Raw genomic sequence first — 13,798 nt, forward strand, 5'->3', positions numbered from 1 at the left:
GTTGGAACCACCATTTTTACTTCATTTGTTTACAGCATAATTTGAACGCATTTATTTCACATCTACCTGTATTAATGTGGGTAGGGCGTTAATATTGTGTACCCAATATTTATAATTAGAGGGTGGGTTGTTATAAATCGCGTCGAATGAAGCTGTTCACATAATTTCGATCGAACTTCACTTGGTAAGTTCGTTTGATCTTCAATTATGTTTCACAGCTTCATTCTTTGCGATTTATAGTTAACATAGTGTAGGATGTTTAGAGCATGTCAATGTGAAATAAAGCGCCAAGGATCCAAGGATTTACTCAGGTAAGTAATAACCATGAATGATATGAGATCATTTATTTATTCACATTTGTAAATATCATGCTTATCATTATATAATCAGACATCCATTTTAGTTGTTTATCTTAAACATGTTTAATGTACCTACTTATATAATTTATCGCTACTACTTATACAACACGTATTTACTTTTTTCTATAACAATCATATTATATATATTTATGTATCAAATAATAATCACATTTTTGTTTTATTTACAGGTCTCCGGCAGAAGCGAGAATTGAACGAGCAAATTGATTACAATCTGTGATTATTTCCTTATGATAATATTTGGCGAATACACATGAGGAATCAGTCCATCCTGCTGTCTTACGGATCAGGTCAAGACTTACACCCATCTTGTTGGCAGTGGATGTGGCAGAGTGGCGAGTGCTGTGTGCAGTGAATATGGAAGTGTCTATTCCACTATCGCGCAGTGTTGTTTTTATCCATGAACTTAGCGTTTGAGATGTGACCTTATTGTGCGGTTTTTTGTAACTCACAAATAAAGAATGGTTATTAGAATGACGCAGTGTCTTTGTTTTATTTATGTATGTTTTAAGGCATCTCGCTGGACAAATTTCAGGACGTTCGTCGAAAAACGGTAGTCTGAGAATTGGTTGAAACGACGAAGGTCGTGATGTTTTAATTAAAGCTGGAATTTTGATAACTATTTCTGAATCGGTTTGCATGTTTACGTTACTCAACTCTATTAAAGAAAAGGTTTGCACTCGATGTGCAGAGCACAACGCCAACAAGGCGAGTGTTTTCTTTGAAAGCGTTTCCAAACTAAGATGATCATTAGGCCATTTGCGGCCCAGGTGGTTAAGAACTGTACTCGGGTTCCATGTTACATTATATTTGGGTAATGTCGGTCTTAATTTGAAAACGCCCTTCATAAACCGTTTGATTCGATCATCATTTAAAGTGCAACCTAGTAATAATGAAATAGCCGATTTATAATTATTAATCGTTCCATACTTAGCGCCAGTATCGAAAATACGGGTCAGAAAATCAATAATAATTGGTATTGATATTTTCATATAATCATGTCCCTGGGTTTTACAATAATCAATATAAGCTTTGATACATGGGCCATATTGTTTGTATGTATTATCAGATAGTGAAGATAACATTATTTCAACCGATCTGGGGGATAATGATCTATTTAATAACGAGTCCCTGATAATTTTGCGGCAATCAACGACAGGGTCCTGTGCAAGTTGTGAGTCGATCTGCAAGGAGACGTTAACAAATTAGCACTTGGTCGAAAGTAAATGGGTTCTGCAATTAATAATTTCGAAAACATAGGGAACCATGGCTGTGTGGGCCAGTTAGGAACGACAAGAATACCCTCGGCTTTATCATTTATGATCTTTTGTATGACCTTTAAAATCAATGAAAATGGTGGAAAGGCGTAAAAATTAATATTTTTCCAGGAAAAGGTAAAGGCGTCGATCGTCCATGCATCTGGGTCGTTCTTCCAGGTAACGTATAGAGAACACTTAGTATTACAACGGCTTGCAAATAAATCGACCTCAGGCATACCAAAAGTTTGTTTTATTTTTACGAATGCATTATTACTTAGTTCCCACTCGGTTGTCGGCTTCATAATTTTCCTTAGTATTGATATATGATGCAAATATTATAATTTTACGCCTTTCACACCACTGCCAGATTTCCTTTGTAATACGATTTAAATGAGGAAATTGGACGCTGCCCATTCTGTTTATGCAAGCGATGGCGGTAACATTGTCGATTCTTAAAAGAATTTCGCAATTATGAACTTTGTCTGCAAATGTCCGTAAAGCCAAAAAAGCTGCATTTAACTCTAATTCATTAATATGTAAAATACGTTCACTCGCTTTCCAGTAACCATACGCCTTTTGATTATTACAGTATGCACCCCAGCCAGATTTCGATGCATCAGAAAATATTTCTAATTGAAATTGATTAAATCTGAACGGACAAAAACCATTGTCAATATTTTTAATCCACCAGTACAATACGGCTACCACCAGTTTTGACATTGACATAACGCTCACGTTTACGTAACTTACTTTCTATGCATCTCGCTCGTACTCGCATATGCGAGCAATAGTGGAAGCGAGATGTACAGAAAGTAAATTACGTAGACGTGAGCGTTATGTCAATGTTAAAACTGATGGTAGAGGCTCAGGTCATCCTTTATTTCAGATGATATTGTGATTGAAACTTCATAGTTAGAATGTTTAAGTAAACTGAGGCATTTATGACGTTCTAAAAGTTTAGTGTATAACCAAGAATATTGTATAGCAGGGCAGGCAGATATTAAAAGACCAATTAATCTAGCAAATTCGCGTAATCTACATTTATAGATTCGGATAAATGTCGTAAGCTTATCTTTTATTTTGTCTCTTTTTGAGTCAGGTAAACTTAACGTCATTCTTTTGGAGTCAAAATTAAATCCTAAAAAATTACATTTTGTACTTGGTGTAAAGCAACTTTTTTCGCTATTAATAATAAATCCTAAATCTTCTAATAAAGATTTGGATGCAGTAACATTTGCAAGACATTCATCATGAGATCTACCCACACATAATATATCGTCCAGATATATACACGACAGATAATTGTGAAGTCTTAAGTATTCGACTATAGGTTTTAGCATTTTAGTGAAAACGTATGGCGAGGTACATAAACCAAATAGGAGAGAATTAAACTCAAATAAAGTATCGTTGAACATAAATCGTAGATATTTTCTATGCGGTTTATATATAGGAATCAAAAGATAAGCATCTTTAATATCAATAGAAGCCATATAACAATCCTGAGTTATCAATTTAGACGTGGTTCTGTAGTCTTCCATTTTAAAATGGCGAGTTTCGATAAACTTGTTGAGGCATTTTAAATTTAGAATGAACCTTTTCTCGCCATTTGGTTTAGGTACCAGAAAAATACTAGAAATGAATTCGTCGGGATCATGCTCGCACATTGAAATGGCATTGATTTCTAAAAGTTTATTGATAGCTTTTTCATAGTCAGATCTTTCCGATCTTGTCTTGGAATAAACAGCAGGACAATCTCTTCTGGTAGGCACAGAGGTAAAAGGAATCTTATACCCCTGGGTCCATTCAAGAATCGTAGGGTCAGAAGTGATCTGTGCCCATTTATGGGTATAGTTTCGTAATCGTCCTGCGTACCGTACCTCGTGTTCAGCTATCTCCTGTAGCTGCGGTAGCTGCGGCGGCGCGGCGAGTAGGAGCAGCGTGGGGGGCGGACGCTGCTCGGGCGGCTGGAGCGCGGCGACGGCCGGTAGTGCCCTGCATCGGGCTTGCTCTGCGTCCTTTGATGCAGGGGTTTGAAGTTTAAATTGTTTTTCTGCGACTTTTTGTTAAGTACAAAATTATTTTTATTAAAACGATTGTTAACCGGTTTAGGTGTGTGTTTTAATGTTTCACCAGACTTTTGAATAGATTGAGCGGCTTTTAATTTGTCAGATACATTATCTCCGAAAAGGAAACCGTCTCTAACCGTATTAGTAAGCGTCTCTTTCAGATCGGTGTTAATTGACGAAACTACGAAGTAGCGACGTGTTTTTGTTTCTAAGTAGTGACTATCGCATAAGATACGACAAGCATCACTGACTGGTTTCAAGATTGTTTGCACAGATGCATCTGGTTTAAGCAATTGATCCATGGCCTGCGCCAGAGCAGACAGAGCAATTCCTAATTGCTTCTGTTTTTCCATTATGGCATGATCTCTTTTTATTGAACTATCTGTTAATGCCGCTTTAGCTTCGGCGTTAAGCGTAGGAGCAACTATGAGGTCACAATTGCTGGGCACGAGGTACTCTTGAAAAAGCTTTTCTTTAACCTCCTTTTGTAAACCTTTTAGTAAGATTTCATGCCACCTACTGGCCACGTCCTTGTGTATGCTGTCGCCTAACGCCAGTTCTGGTTTTGGAGCATCACCTAGCATTAGCAAAATGTCGTCATCGAGTTCTTGATCCCCCGCTGAAGACGAAAGTACCTGGGCTTGTGTCTCTGGTAGATCTGGAGCAGACGACGGACCTGGGCGCGGAGAGGCTGGTCGCAGCGGCTCTTGTTGCGTCGGGGGCTGGGACGGTGGTTGCTGCGGCGAGTCTGGCGCTGGTGTTGGCGGCGGCGCTGCGGTGCGAGGCGGCGGCGGCGAGGCCACGTGGCCGCGCGGCGACGAGCTTCGCTCATAACGTTCTTCAGAATCAACTATCATGTTGTCTGAAAAGAACAATACGTTCTGTATTTTGTTGTACAATTGAGCCGAGGAAGGAATAGCGTGACAGTAAGAGCCCGTAATTAGCAAATACGCATCACAATCCTCAAAACAGGTCATTTGACCTCAAACAGACATAATTGTGACAGTAAGAGCCCGTAATTAGCAAATACGCATCACAGTCTTTGAGATAGGTCTAAAATTTGACCTGAAGCTGTTACAAAAGTTATGTGTGACAGTCAATGCCCGCAATTAGCAAACACGCATCACATTTCCAATAGAATTTCATCAGCTTATGTAGTAACTCACCATCTGCTTCACTAGAATCTGAAGAATATATAATTCTAGATCGGCCACGTGTCTGTCGTAGCAATCTTGACTCCAGTTTCTTGATCTTTCTCCTAATATTGTCCTCTTCGTTCTTCCGTTTCCCCATGTTGAAAGTGGAAGGTACGCGTGCGAAGGCTTGAGCACGGGAATGAACAATGAAGTAAAAATGGTGGTTCCAACCGTCGCCAGGTGGGAGTAGTGGAAGGGGTAACTTTTTTCTTTTTAAATGTTGCCAGTACAAAACTTTAAAAACCGTGCAAGGCTGATGCTTGGGGGTGCTACTACACTATGTTAACTATAAATCGCAAGAATGAAGCTGTGAAACATAATTAACATTATGTGTAGTGGGTGATTTGAAAATGTGATGTCTACCCCAAACTTTTTCATAGACTTTTCGTCGGGTACCTACTGAGTATATTTGTGCAACTAACAAATCTCTGTTTTGACAATTTGCTGGGACATCAGTTAAGCCGACCACTGACTAACAGGCCGCCGGACGATATCGGCCTGTCAGTTAAGCCGCCCACTGACTAACAGTCCGCCGGACGATATCGGCCGGTCAGTTGTTCGGAACTGTCAAATTTTTGTTCTAACTGACAGGTCGATATCATTCGGCGGCCTGTTAGTCAGTGGTCGGCTTTAGAACAAAAATTTGACAGTTCCGAACAACTGACCGGCCGATATCGTCCGGCGGGGGTGCGTATCATAATGAATACGAACTTTTGGTATAATTTCAGTTTACAAACGTTCAAAACGTATACTAATCTTATGTATAATGCACTAAATCTATATTTTCAATTAGTATAACATAAAAATAATATAACATACAATATACATACCGCTGTTTGGTATAACATACAAATAAACTAATTACATTTAATAAAACATTCATCATCATCATCATCATTTCAGCCTATATACGTCCCACTGCTGGGCACAGGCCTCCTCTCATGCGCGAGAGGGCTTGGGCTATAGTCCCCACGCTAGCCCAATGCGGATTGGGGACTTCACATACACCTTAAAACAAATAAAACATTCATTATGCATATAAATTAAAATAATGAATAACATTATCGGTATCTGAACAAAACATCAGTAAAATTATTTGTATAGCTCAGTATTTCATAGGTCATCGTGTACTGTCTACTGTCAGAAAAGTAGGTAAGGTTAAGACTGTGACTCCCCAGAAAAAAAAACTGCTACCAGAAAAGTAGGTTAGGTTAGGTTAGAACTGTGACTCCCCAGGAAAAGAAACTGCTACCAGAAAAGTAGGTTAGGTTAGGTTAGAACTGTAACTCCCCAGAAAAAGAAACCGCTACCAGAAAAGTAGGTTAGGTTAGAACTGTGACCCCTCAGAGAAAGAAACTGCTACCAGAAAAGTAGGTTAGGTTAGGTTAGAACTGTGACCCCTCAGAGAAAGAAACTGTTACCAGAAAAGTAGGTTAGGTTAGAACTGTGACCTCCCACAGAAAAAACTGCTACCAGAAAAGTAGGTTAGGTTAGGTTAGAACTGTGACCCCTCAGAGAAAGAAACTGCTACCAGAAAAGTATTACGTTAGGTTAGAACTGTTCCCCCCAGAAAAATAAAAGGTTAGGTTTATTGCGTGGTATTTGTTTTGTATATTATATTATTTCAACGTTATACCTTTTTATACTTATCATAAACGATATTATATGTAAAGTTCATTATACATTATAAAATTATAGAATTCATTGTTATACGTATCGCACGTTATACTTATTGCACGTTATGCCATTCAAAATTATACTAATTGAATTTATATATTCTGAGCAATATATTATAGGTTTGTATACGTTCCATTACTTACCCGTCCGGCGGACTGTTAGTCAGTGGTCGGCTTTAGCCGCTGGTCGCGGCGCGCGACCACGACCTGTGAAACGTATCGGAAAGTCGGTAAATAAAGGTAATAAAATAAATTCGCGATAGACCCGTTTATAAATGTGAGTTCGCATATAAATGCTTGTAGAAATATCCAGACTGTTTTTGTCACGTAACTTTGTATCACTGTCTGATTTTGGATAACATTGGAATGTTGACGTCTTATTTGTATATTCGCATCCTGACCAGATAACTTAAGTCATTGTGTTTTTTCTTCTTATTTTTTTTACAGTCTTCTATTCTTTTCTTGTATCTAATCAATATATTTAATAAAACTTGAGTCTGATTTAGTTAAAATCTTGACTGTCCAAAAATAGTTATTTGTTTAACAAAGCAGCTGTTGTAGCAGCCTAGGCTTTAATTTTTGATAACTTATCCATTGCATACAGTTAAACTAAGTAATAACATAATAAGTAATATCAAGTTGCAAATAATTAGCAACGCAAGTCCAGACGAAGGTTATCTCGGGGTCGGGCACTGCTATAATTGGTGCATCCAGCTGCGCCATTCATGCGTACGCGCAAGCAACTTGCCTTTAAGGTGTTCTTGATAGTGTCCGGTTGTGCAGGGCATTTGACGTAATGCCCAGGTAATGTTCTTTTGATTACTTACAAATAAATAAAGATTAGTACAATTCGGTTTACAAGCAGCCTAGCAAAGCGATTTCGATAGCCGACGATCTATTTAAGTTGCTTAAATGTGTTCGAATTCAAATATTACCGATCTGAACATAGGCACTGCAGTTTGAATTGTTTTACAATCAGCGGTCTGGTTAACATTACAAAGGTTAGTATTTAATACACGTCATCATCAATATCATCAGAAATATGTACTAGACGTAGGCATCCCTCAAGGATCTCTACAACGACCAGTCATGAGCTGCAATCATCAAACGGTTTGCTAATACGATCCTAACCAGATCATCATTCTATCTTGTTTGAGCTTCTGCGGTCCATTCCACCTGGTTCCATTAAACATTTAGTGCTCTAAAAATAACTGCCCATTGAACGTAAAGGAAAAGAAACTAAATGCCCACAGAAGAAAGCGAATGCAAGGTTTCACTTTTGTTGACTTAGTGCAAGGGCTGACCCTAATGTGGACAAGTGAACGAACGTTCACTTTACTTTATTATATGACAATGGTCAAAGAAAACGAAATTCAGTTCTGGGTTAATGTCCCATGGTGTCAACGTGGCCTTGGTAAATGGATTTTATCGACACTTACTTTTTATCTCGTTTCTTTCTAACTATTCCTTCTGTGATCTTTCTTTCGTTAAATAGTCAGGAATATCTTCTGTAGCAAACATGTACTTATTCTTATACTTATAGCTAAAGTTTTACCAACTTCTTTCGTCACCAAAAATGCGGCTTTTTTAAGCGAAAAAGGCGTAAGAAGAATCAATTCTCCATAGAAATTTCTCTCCGTTTTTGTGACCCAAATTATGGTCCACACTATAAATCTTATACCTTTAGACGAGCAATTCTTGTAATATATTTCGGGGATCTTGAAAACGGTTCTAACGATTTCGATGAAATTTGCTATATGGGGGTTTTCGGGGGCGAAAATCGATCTAGCTAGGTGTTATCTCTAGAAAAGCGCTCATATTTTAGTTTTTATATGTTTTCCGAACAAACCTCGGTCTCCCAGATACACTGAGCCATACTGAAAGTTTCTGGATTGATCGACTTATTTTTTCTAAGTGGCCAGTTCCAGGAATATTCAGTATGCCCTAAGTATTACCAATAATACAGCATACTAATTAATAGAGTGACTGGAACATTAATACAGAGGCAACACGCCCTATGATTCAGGCCGCTACAATGTTGCTACAGTGAAAGGAACACTGTCTAAGGGTCGGAAACTGTTCGACTGGACGTGTTACAGATAAAGTTATCGAGATAACTTCATTAACAGTCTTACTTAGTTGTGAAATGTTATTTACGATGAGTATTTTGCCTCTAGATGTACCTACTAGTATTATTTAAAGGGTTTCAAGACCGATACGACCTTCAAGAAAATAACGTAGGTACTCCCATATCAAAGGCCGGCAACTAGTGAAAAAAACAACGGGTTGCACTCCGGGAGTGCCGACAGAAGTGAAAACTCAATGACTAGTCCAAAATGTCTGCAGCACTATGTATAATTGACCCATCCTCCTTTTAGCTGGTTTGTTAGTGCACACCGTTGTATGGGGACCTTGCACTTTGAGACTATGCGCTTAAACTTGGCACAGTTGATTCTTAGGTGGTCTTGAGCAGATACAAATCGGGAGCCGTCGAGAGCCACCTCTCATTTAGTGGGGGGGGGGGGGGGGGGGGAGGGGGGAAGCTCGACGCTGCGGCGCTTCACTTGGAGCAACATTTCTCTAAAACTATATACCTATTAGGGCATGTAATATATCATTTTCGGATAAATTAAGGATGAGGAATATATTTTTAGAACAAAAACAATGCACTTTCTACCAAAAAAAAAGAATAAAGTAGAAAAGATTCTCGAGTTCATTATTTTTTCCCCACCTCAAAAAGTGCACAGCGCCGCTAAAGAAGTTTTCACTTCAAAAATAAGCAACATTTACATTAATTTATATCGGACAGTCTGCATGTTTAAACGGATTATCCTGGACTGTAACTGACTTAAGCATCCCTATGGTACTGGTAGCTTTATTACGTAGAATTGCCAGCAAGATTGTCTGGAGACCTAGTGTCAATGTAAATGAATTGTAAAAATCCTGGTATATGAAGAACATCTATTCCTCTTACCATAGTTGTTTAAGCAACGAAAAAATTACATCATAGCAATATTTGTTGTCAAAATCAAGAAGATTGCTAACCCTTAGCATTGAGAGGGCAAATAAGAAAAACCGGCCAAGTGCGAGTCGGACTCGCGCACGAAGGGTTCCCTACCATTACGCAAAAAACGGCAAAAAAATCACGTTAGTTGTATGGGAGCCCCACTTAAACATTTATTTTATTTTGTTTTTTGTTATAGCGGCAACAGAAATACGTGTGAAAATTTCAACGGTTCTATCGCGGTCCATGAGTCACAGCCTGGTGACAGACAGACAGACGGGCGGTCTTAGTAATAGGGTCCCGTTTTTACCCTTTGAGCACGGAACCCTAAAAAACATGTCATCCTAGGGGGTCTAATCAACCCTAAACTGAACAATTCATCTTTACATGTCACAGAGGGGGCGTAGCTACTTCACATAATGAAGGTTAATATTCTCTAGCACATTATTTTATCCTAACAACGAAGCACACACACACACAAATTACTTAGCATAAATACATGGCAAATAGCCATCGCATCCTCACAAAAGGTATAAATATGATCGGAATTAGTAATGCCTGTGCTATTCATACGTCACAAAATTTCTTTCAAAATCTCACGTTATTCTTAAATCTTGGACATTTGATTTCAACCTTAACACGTTTGATATACAGTGTTGTTTTAAGTATGACGTTGATAGAAGATACGAGGTTTGATAAGTCGTCAACAGACTTGATACGGTTTATTGTGATGGTGATAAAGTGTCGTAGCTGCGGCTAAGCGACACATAGTTTAGGAGCTAGTTCTTTCAAAATACGATGTACATATAATGATATAAATGGGGATATCAAACTGAAATAAAAGATAAGATTAGATTATTTTATTTCATAAAATAAATTTCAATACAATACATTATAATAGGTTTTAAGTTTTATATTTTAATTATCTATTGGAGTTGTGTTAAATTTGTATGTTAATATTTCTGTATCTAATTAATAGCATAGCAGGCCAATTTATTTGAGCCAAAATTATAAGAATTCACATCACGATCTCCATAAACTACAAACTATGCATAGGTAAATCCCAAAATATAAACCATAAAATACTCGTAATATTTTATCCCCCAAAAAGGATTGCCAGGGTACCTACACAATTCACAACTCGTAAACAAATATAAATTAAAAAAAAAGGTTCTTTGATTAATGGTTTATTGCTCGCTCTGTTTAAAGATAAACCTTGAAAGGAACTATCAAGTTTATTGTCTATTCCAGTGATTCCATCATTGTCGAATTTTCTAGTTATATTAAATACTCATAAACTTAAACATAGTCAAAATATACTTGTCATTAAACTATTGGCAACCAAATATACCTCTGTGTCTCGGCCTATAAAGTATTGGTTTACGAGTCTAGTACATTCCTCGGCGTAGTATCATGAATTATCCATGGAGTTACGCAACGAGACCTTGGTTGACCGCAGGTGGCTACGACATATTATGTGTTTATGACTAGGTTAGAATTATACCTAGGTATATTAATCCAGAATCAGGCGAATCTTTTAAATTTATGTCAAGTAAATGTCAAAATACCTGTCTCCCAATCTTAAATCATCATCTTCCTCGGGTTTGTCCAGGCTTTCGCCACGGTTCATGAGAGCATGGGGTTCGGTTGACAATTAATCCCGAGAAATAGCGTAGGCACTAGTTTTTACGGAAGCGACTGACATCTGTCCTTCTAACCTAGAGGGGAAACTAGGCCAGCCTTAAATATTTACCCAAAAAGATTTAGACACCTCTGGAGTTGCAGGTGGATAGGATAGGGTAACCGCTTTACCATCAGGCAGGCCTTTCTTTTTTAATTGACCTGGTTTAAAATAAAAACCAGGAAAGCCTAAAAGAGAAGATTATACTAAACTTAGGGATGGTACATTTCGTGTTTTACTTGACCCTATAACAATGCTAAAACGTTATTGTTATTTTTAAAATAAGCAGGTAAAAACTTACCTATAGGTCTCCGTATCACTTTCTCTTTAAAAAATCTCAGCCAAACAAATTCTTCAACGAAATAAATTTGAATAAACTTTAGAAACAAACTGAGCTTTCCCGGAGGGATTAAAACAATTGTAATCCTTATTCATTATAATCCGGTACGTACGGCTTTCATTGATAAATTAATAAGCGGTCATTCATAAGCGAGCAACAACTCAAGGCTGCTGAGAAAATGAAGGTGGGAAAGATTCCATTCATAAAGTACGACTACGCAAGCTGTTTACGCATAGGAGGGATGGGCAAGGTTGGAAACGAGAGTTTATTTATGGTGATTGAATGTGGGGTGAGGTGAAAAGCGGTAAACAGGTAATATTTATGGAACAGAAAGTCATACTTATTTTATATAGGTACTTATAGAATTGTTGAATGCTTATAGAGAAATTATTAAATACATAATTCGTTGGACTCACATTCATTTAAAAACGATCCCAAAAATGGGCCAATAAACCAGCTGGTTGCTTGGCCAACCAAGTGCAAAAGACCGTATGTTATTCATAAAATAAACCAAAGAAAAGGTATTCCTATAAAAGAGCACATCTTCCCGGATATTACCCTATTGAAACAACAACAAAATCTATTCAAAACAATGCTCATCAAAAGTATAATATAAGTAATATTTTCATAATATTGGTCTTTCTTCTAACAATATTGATAAAGAACCGCGAGACTATACCACCAGGTCTAACCTCGGTGTAATTCCTTGTAAGCCTTCGTAATCTGCTACTCTTAATACCTGATGAGCCTCGTGTGTGGTATTGGATAAGACGTCCTCATAATCCCGTAGACCTGATGGGAAACCACCTCGTATACACGAGGCACACGGTCGACGTCAAAGATATGTTTACACTTTTTGCCTTATTACAAAGGAGTAAGGTGTAAAAGTGTAAACACATTTTTACCGTCGACTGTACTATCAAGATCAACGTCGAAAATGAACCGCGAACCCAGGTGTGCCCTCCAGTTCTTGCCTCGCTTTCGAAATATGGGTTGCAGGAAAAACGGAGTCGGGCAAGTGTGAATAGCTTCATATAAAATGTTCTGACACTGGGACATCCAATTAAAATCCGGGCCCGACATCCGACAAGTGGGAACGGGCACTAAGCCTTCGTGATCTGGTTTCCGATGAGCCTCGTGTGTGGTATCGGATAAGACGTCTTCATAATCCGGTAGGCCTGGGAAAACCACCTGTTAGCTTATTAAATCTTGCATCCACACTTGTCAGATTACCGATGACATGAGCTCCTACTCGTAGTCCATCCACTGTTTACTTTTCAACTCGCAACTTTATAAAACGGACACAATCGTTTATGAATCTTAGGAGTATGTCATTGAGTATAGAATCAGAAACACGGAGAAGATATCATAAATATTCAAAGTACAAAACAAATGTCATAACTAGATTGAAGGTAATCGAATCAAACATGGGCCTGATAAAGTTTCGTTACTAATCTTAAAGGGATTGAAGATAGGTATTGTGATTCTTGGTTTAAGTGTAGGTAACTGGTTCCGAATGGATGTAGATTATATATATTTTTTTACTTCTAACCAATGCACCTAAAAGTAGGTACCTACGTAAACACAATTTAAAAAGACAATACATCAAATATTAGGTTAGACAAAAACTTTTACTAGAATAATAATACAGAAGAGAGTAAAATTACTCTTGGCGGGTGTGATTCCTAATCACCCTGAAATTATTGCTTACTTATAGGGCAAATAATAATATAAAATACATATGTAGGTATGTATGTTAGTCTGTAAGGTATTTGTAATATGAGCCTTGTTGCCTGATTACAATTTTTAAATATGTAAAAACAAATGATGTAGGTATTCTTTTTGACCTAAATCTGGGTAAAACCCATGACCACAAACGGGTTGTCCTCTCGGCCGAATAACCGAAAGATTCAAATGAGCAATAAATTGTTTTGATTCGACTCTCCCGCCCCGACTCAGGAATTACCTCTGAGTATTCACCACATATTTGTCTTCTTATACAACTATTATGTATTGTCTAACGCAAGGAATATAATGATTAATAATTGTTTTCTGTGTCGGTTATTAACTCGGTAATTTATTGGTTATTTAACTCAAGAATTGGTGCGTTACTATTTAATTTGACTGGTTCATGTTTAGAGTTGCATGTGAGCTCGTCGATTTAATTGAAACAAATACCAGTCTAATAAAACAGTAAAT

At 37.7% G+C, this 13,798-nt stretch overlaps 1 protein-coding gene across 1 annotated transcript; it reads right to left on the minus strand.

The window, feature by feature from the left end:
- Positions 1 to 3,002: 3,002 nt before the first annotated feature.
- LOC134797277 (uncharacterized) lies at positions 3,003 to 4,687 on the minus strand. The gene has a single exon (XM_063769504.1). The coding sequence runs from the start codon at positions 4,677 to 4,679 to the stop codon at positions 3,525 to 3,527; it is 1,155 nt and encodes a 384-aa protein (XP_063625574.1). The 5' UTR covers positions 4,680 to 4,687; the 3' UTR covers positions 3,003 to 3,524.
- Positions 4,688 to 13,798: the final 9,111 nt, after the last annotated feature.

The sequence above is a fragment of the Cydia splendana genome, chromosome 15 (assembly GCF_910591565.1).
Source record: "Cydia splendana chromosome 15, ilCydSple1.2, whole genome shotgun sequence".
In the NCBI taxonomy this organism is placed as follows: domain Eukaryota; kingdom Metazoa; phylum Arthropoda; class Insecta; order Lepidoptera; family Tortricidae; genus Cydia; species Cydia splendana.

Coding starts and splice junctions, on each gene's coding strand:
- LOC134797277 (XM_063769504.1), bottom strand. CDS start 4,679: ATGACCTGTTTTGAGGATTGTGATGCGTATTTGCTAATTACGGGCTCT.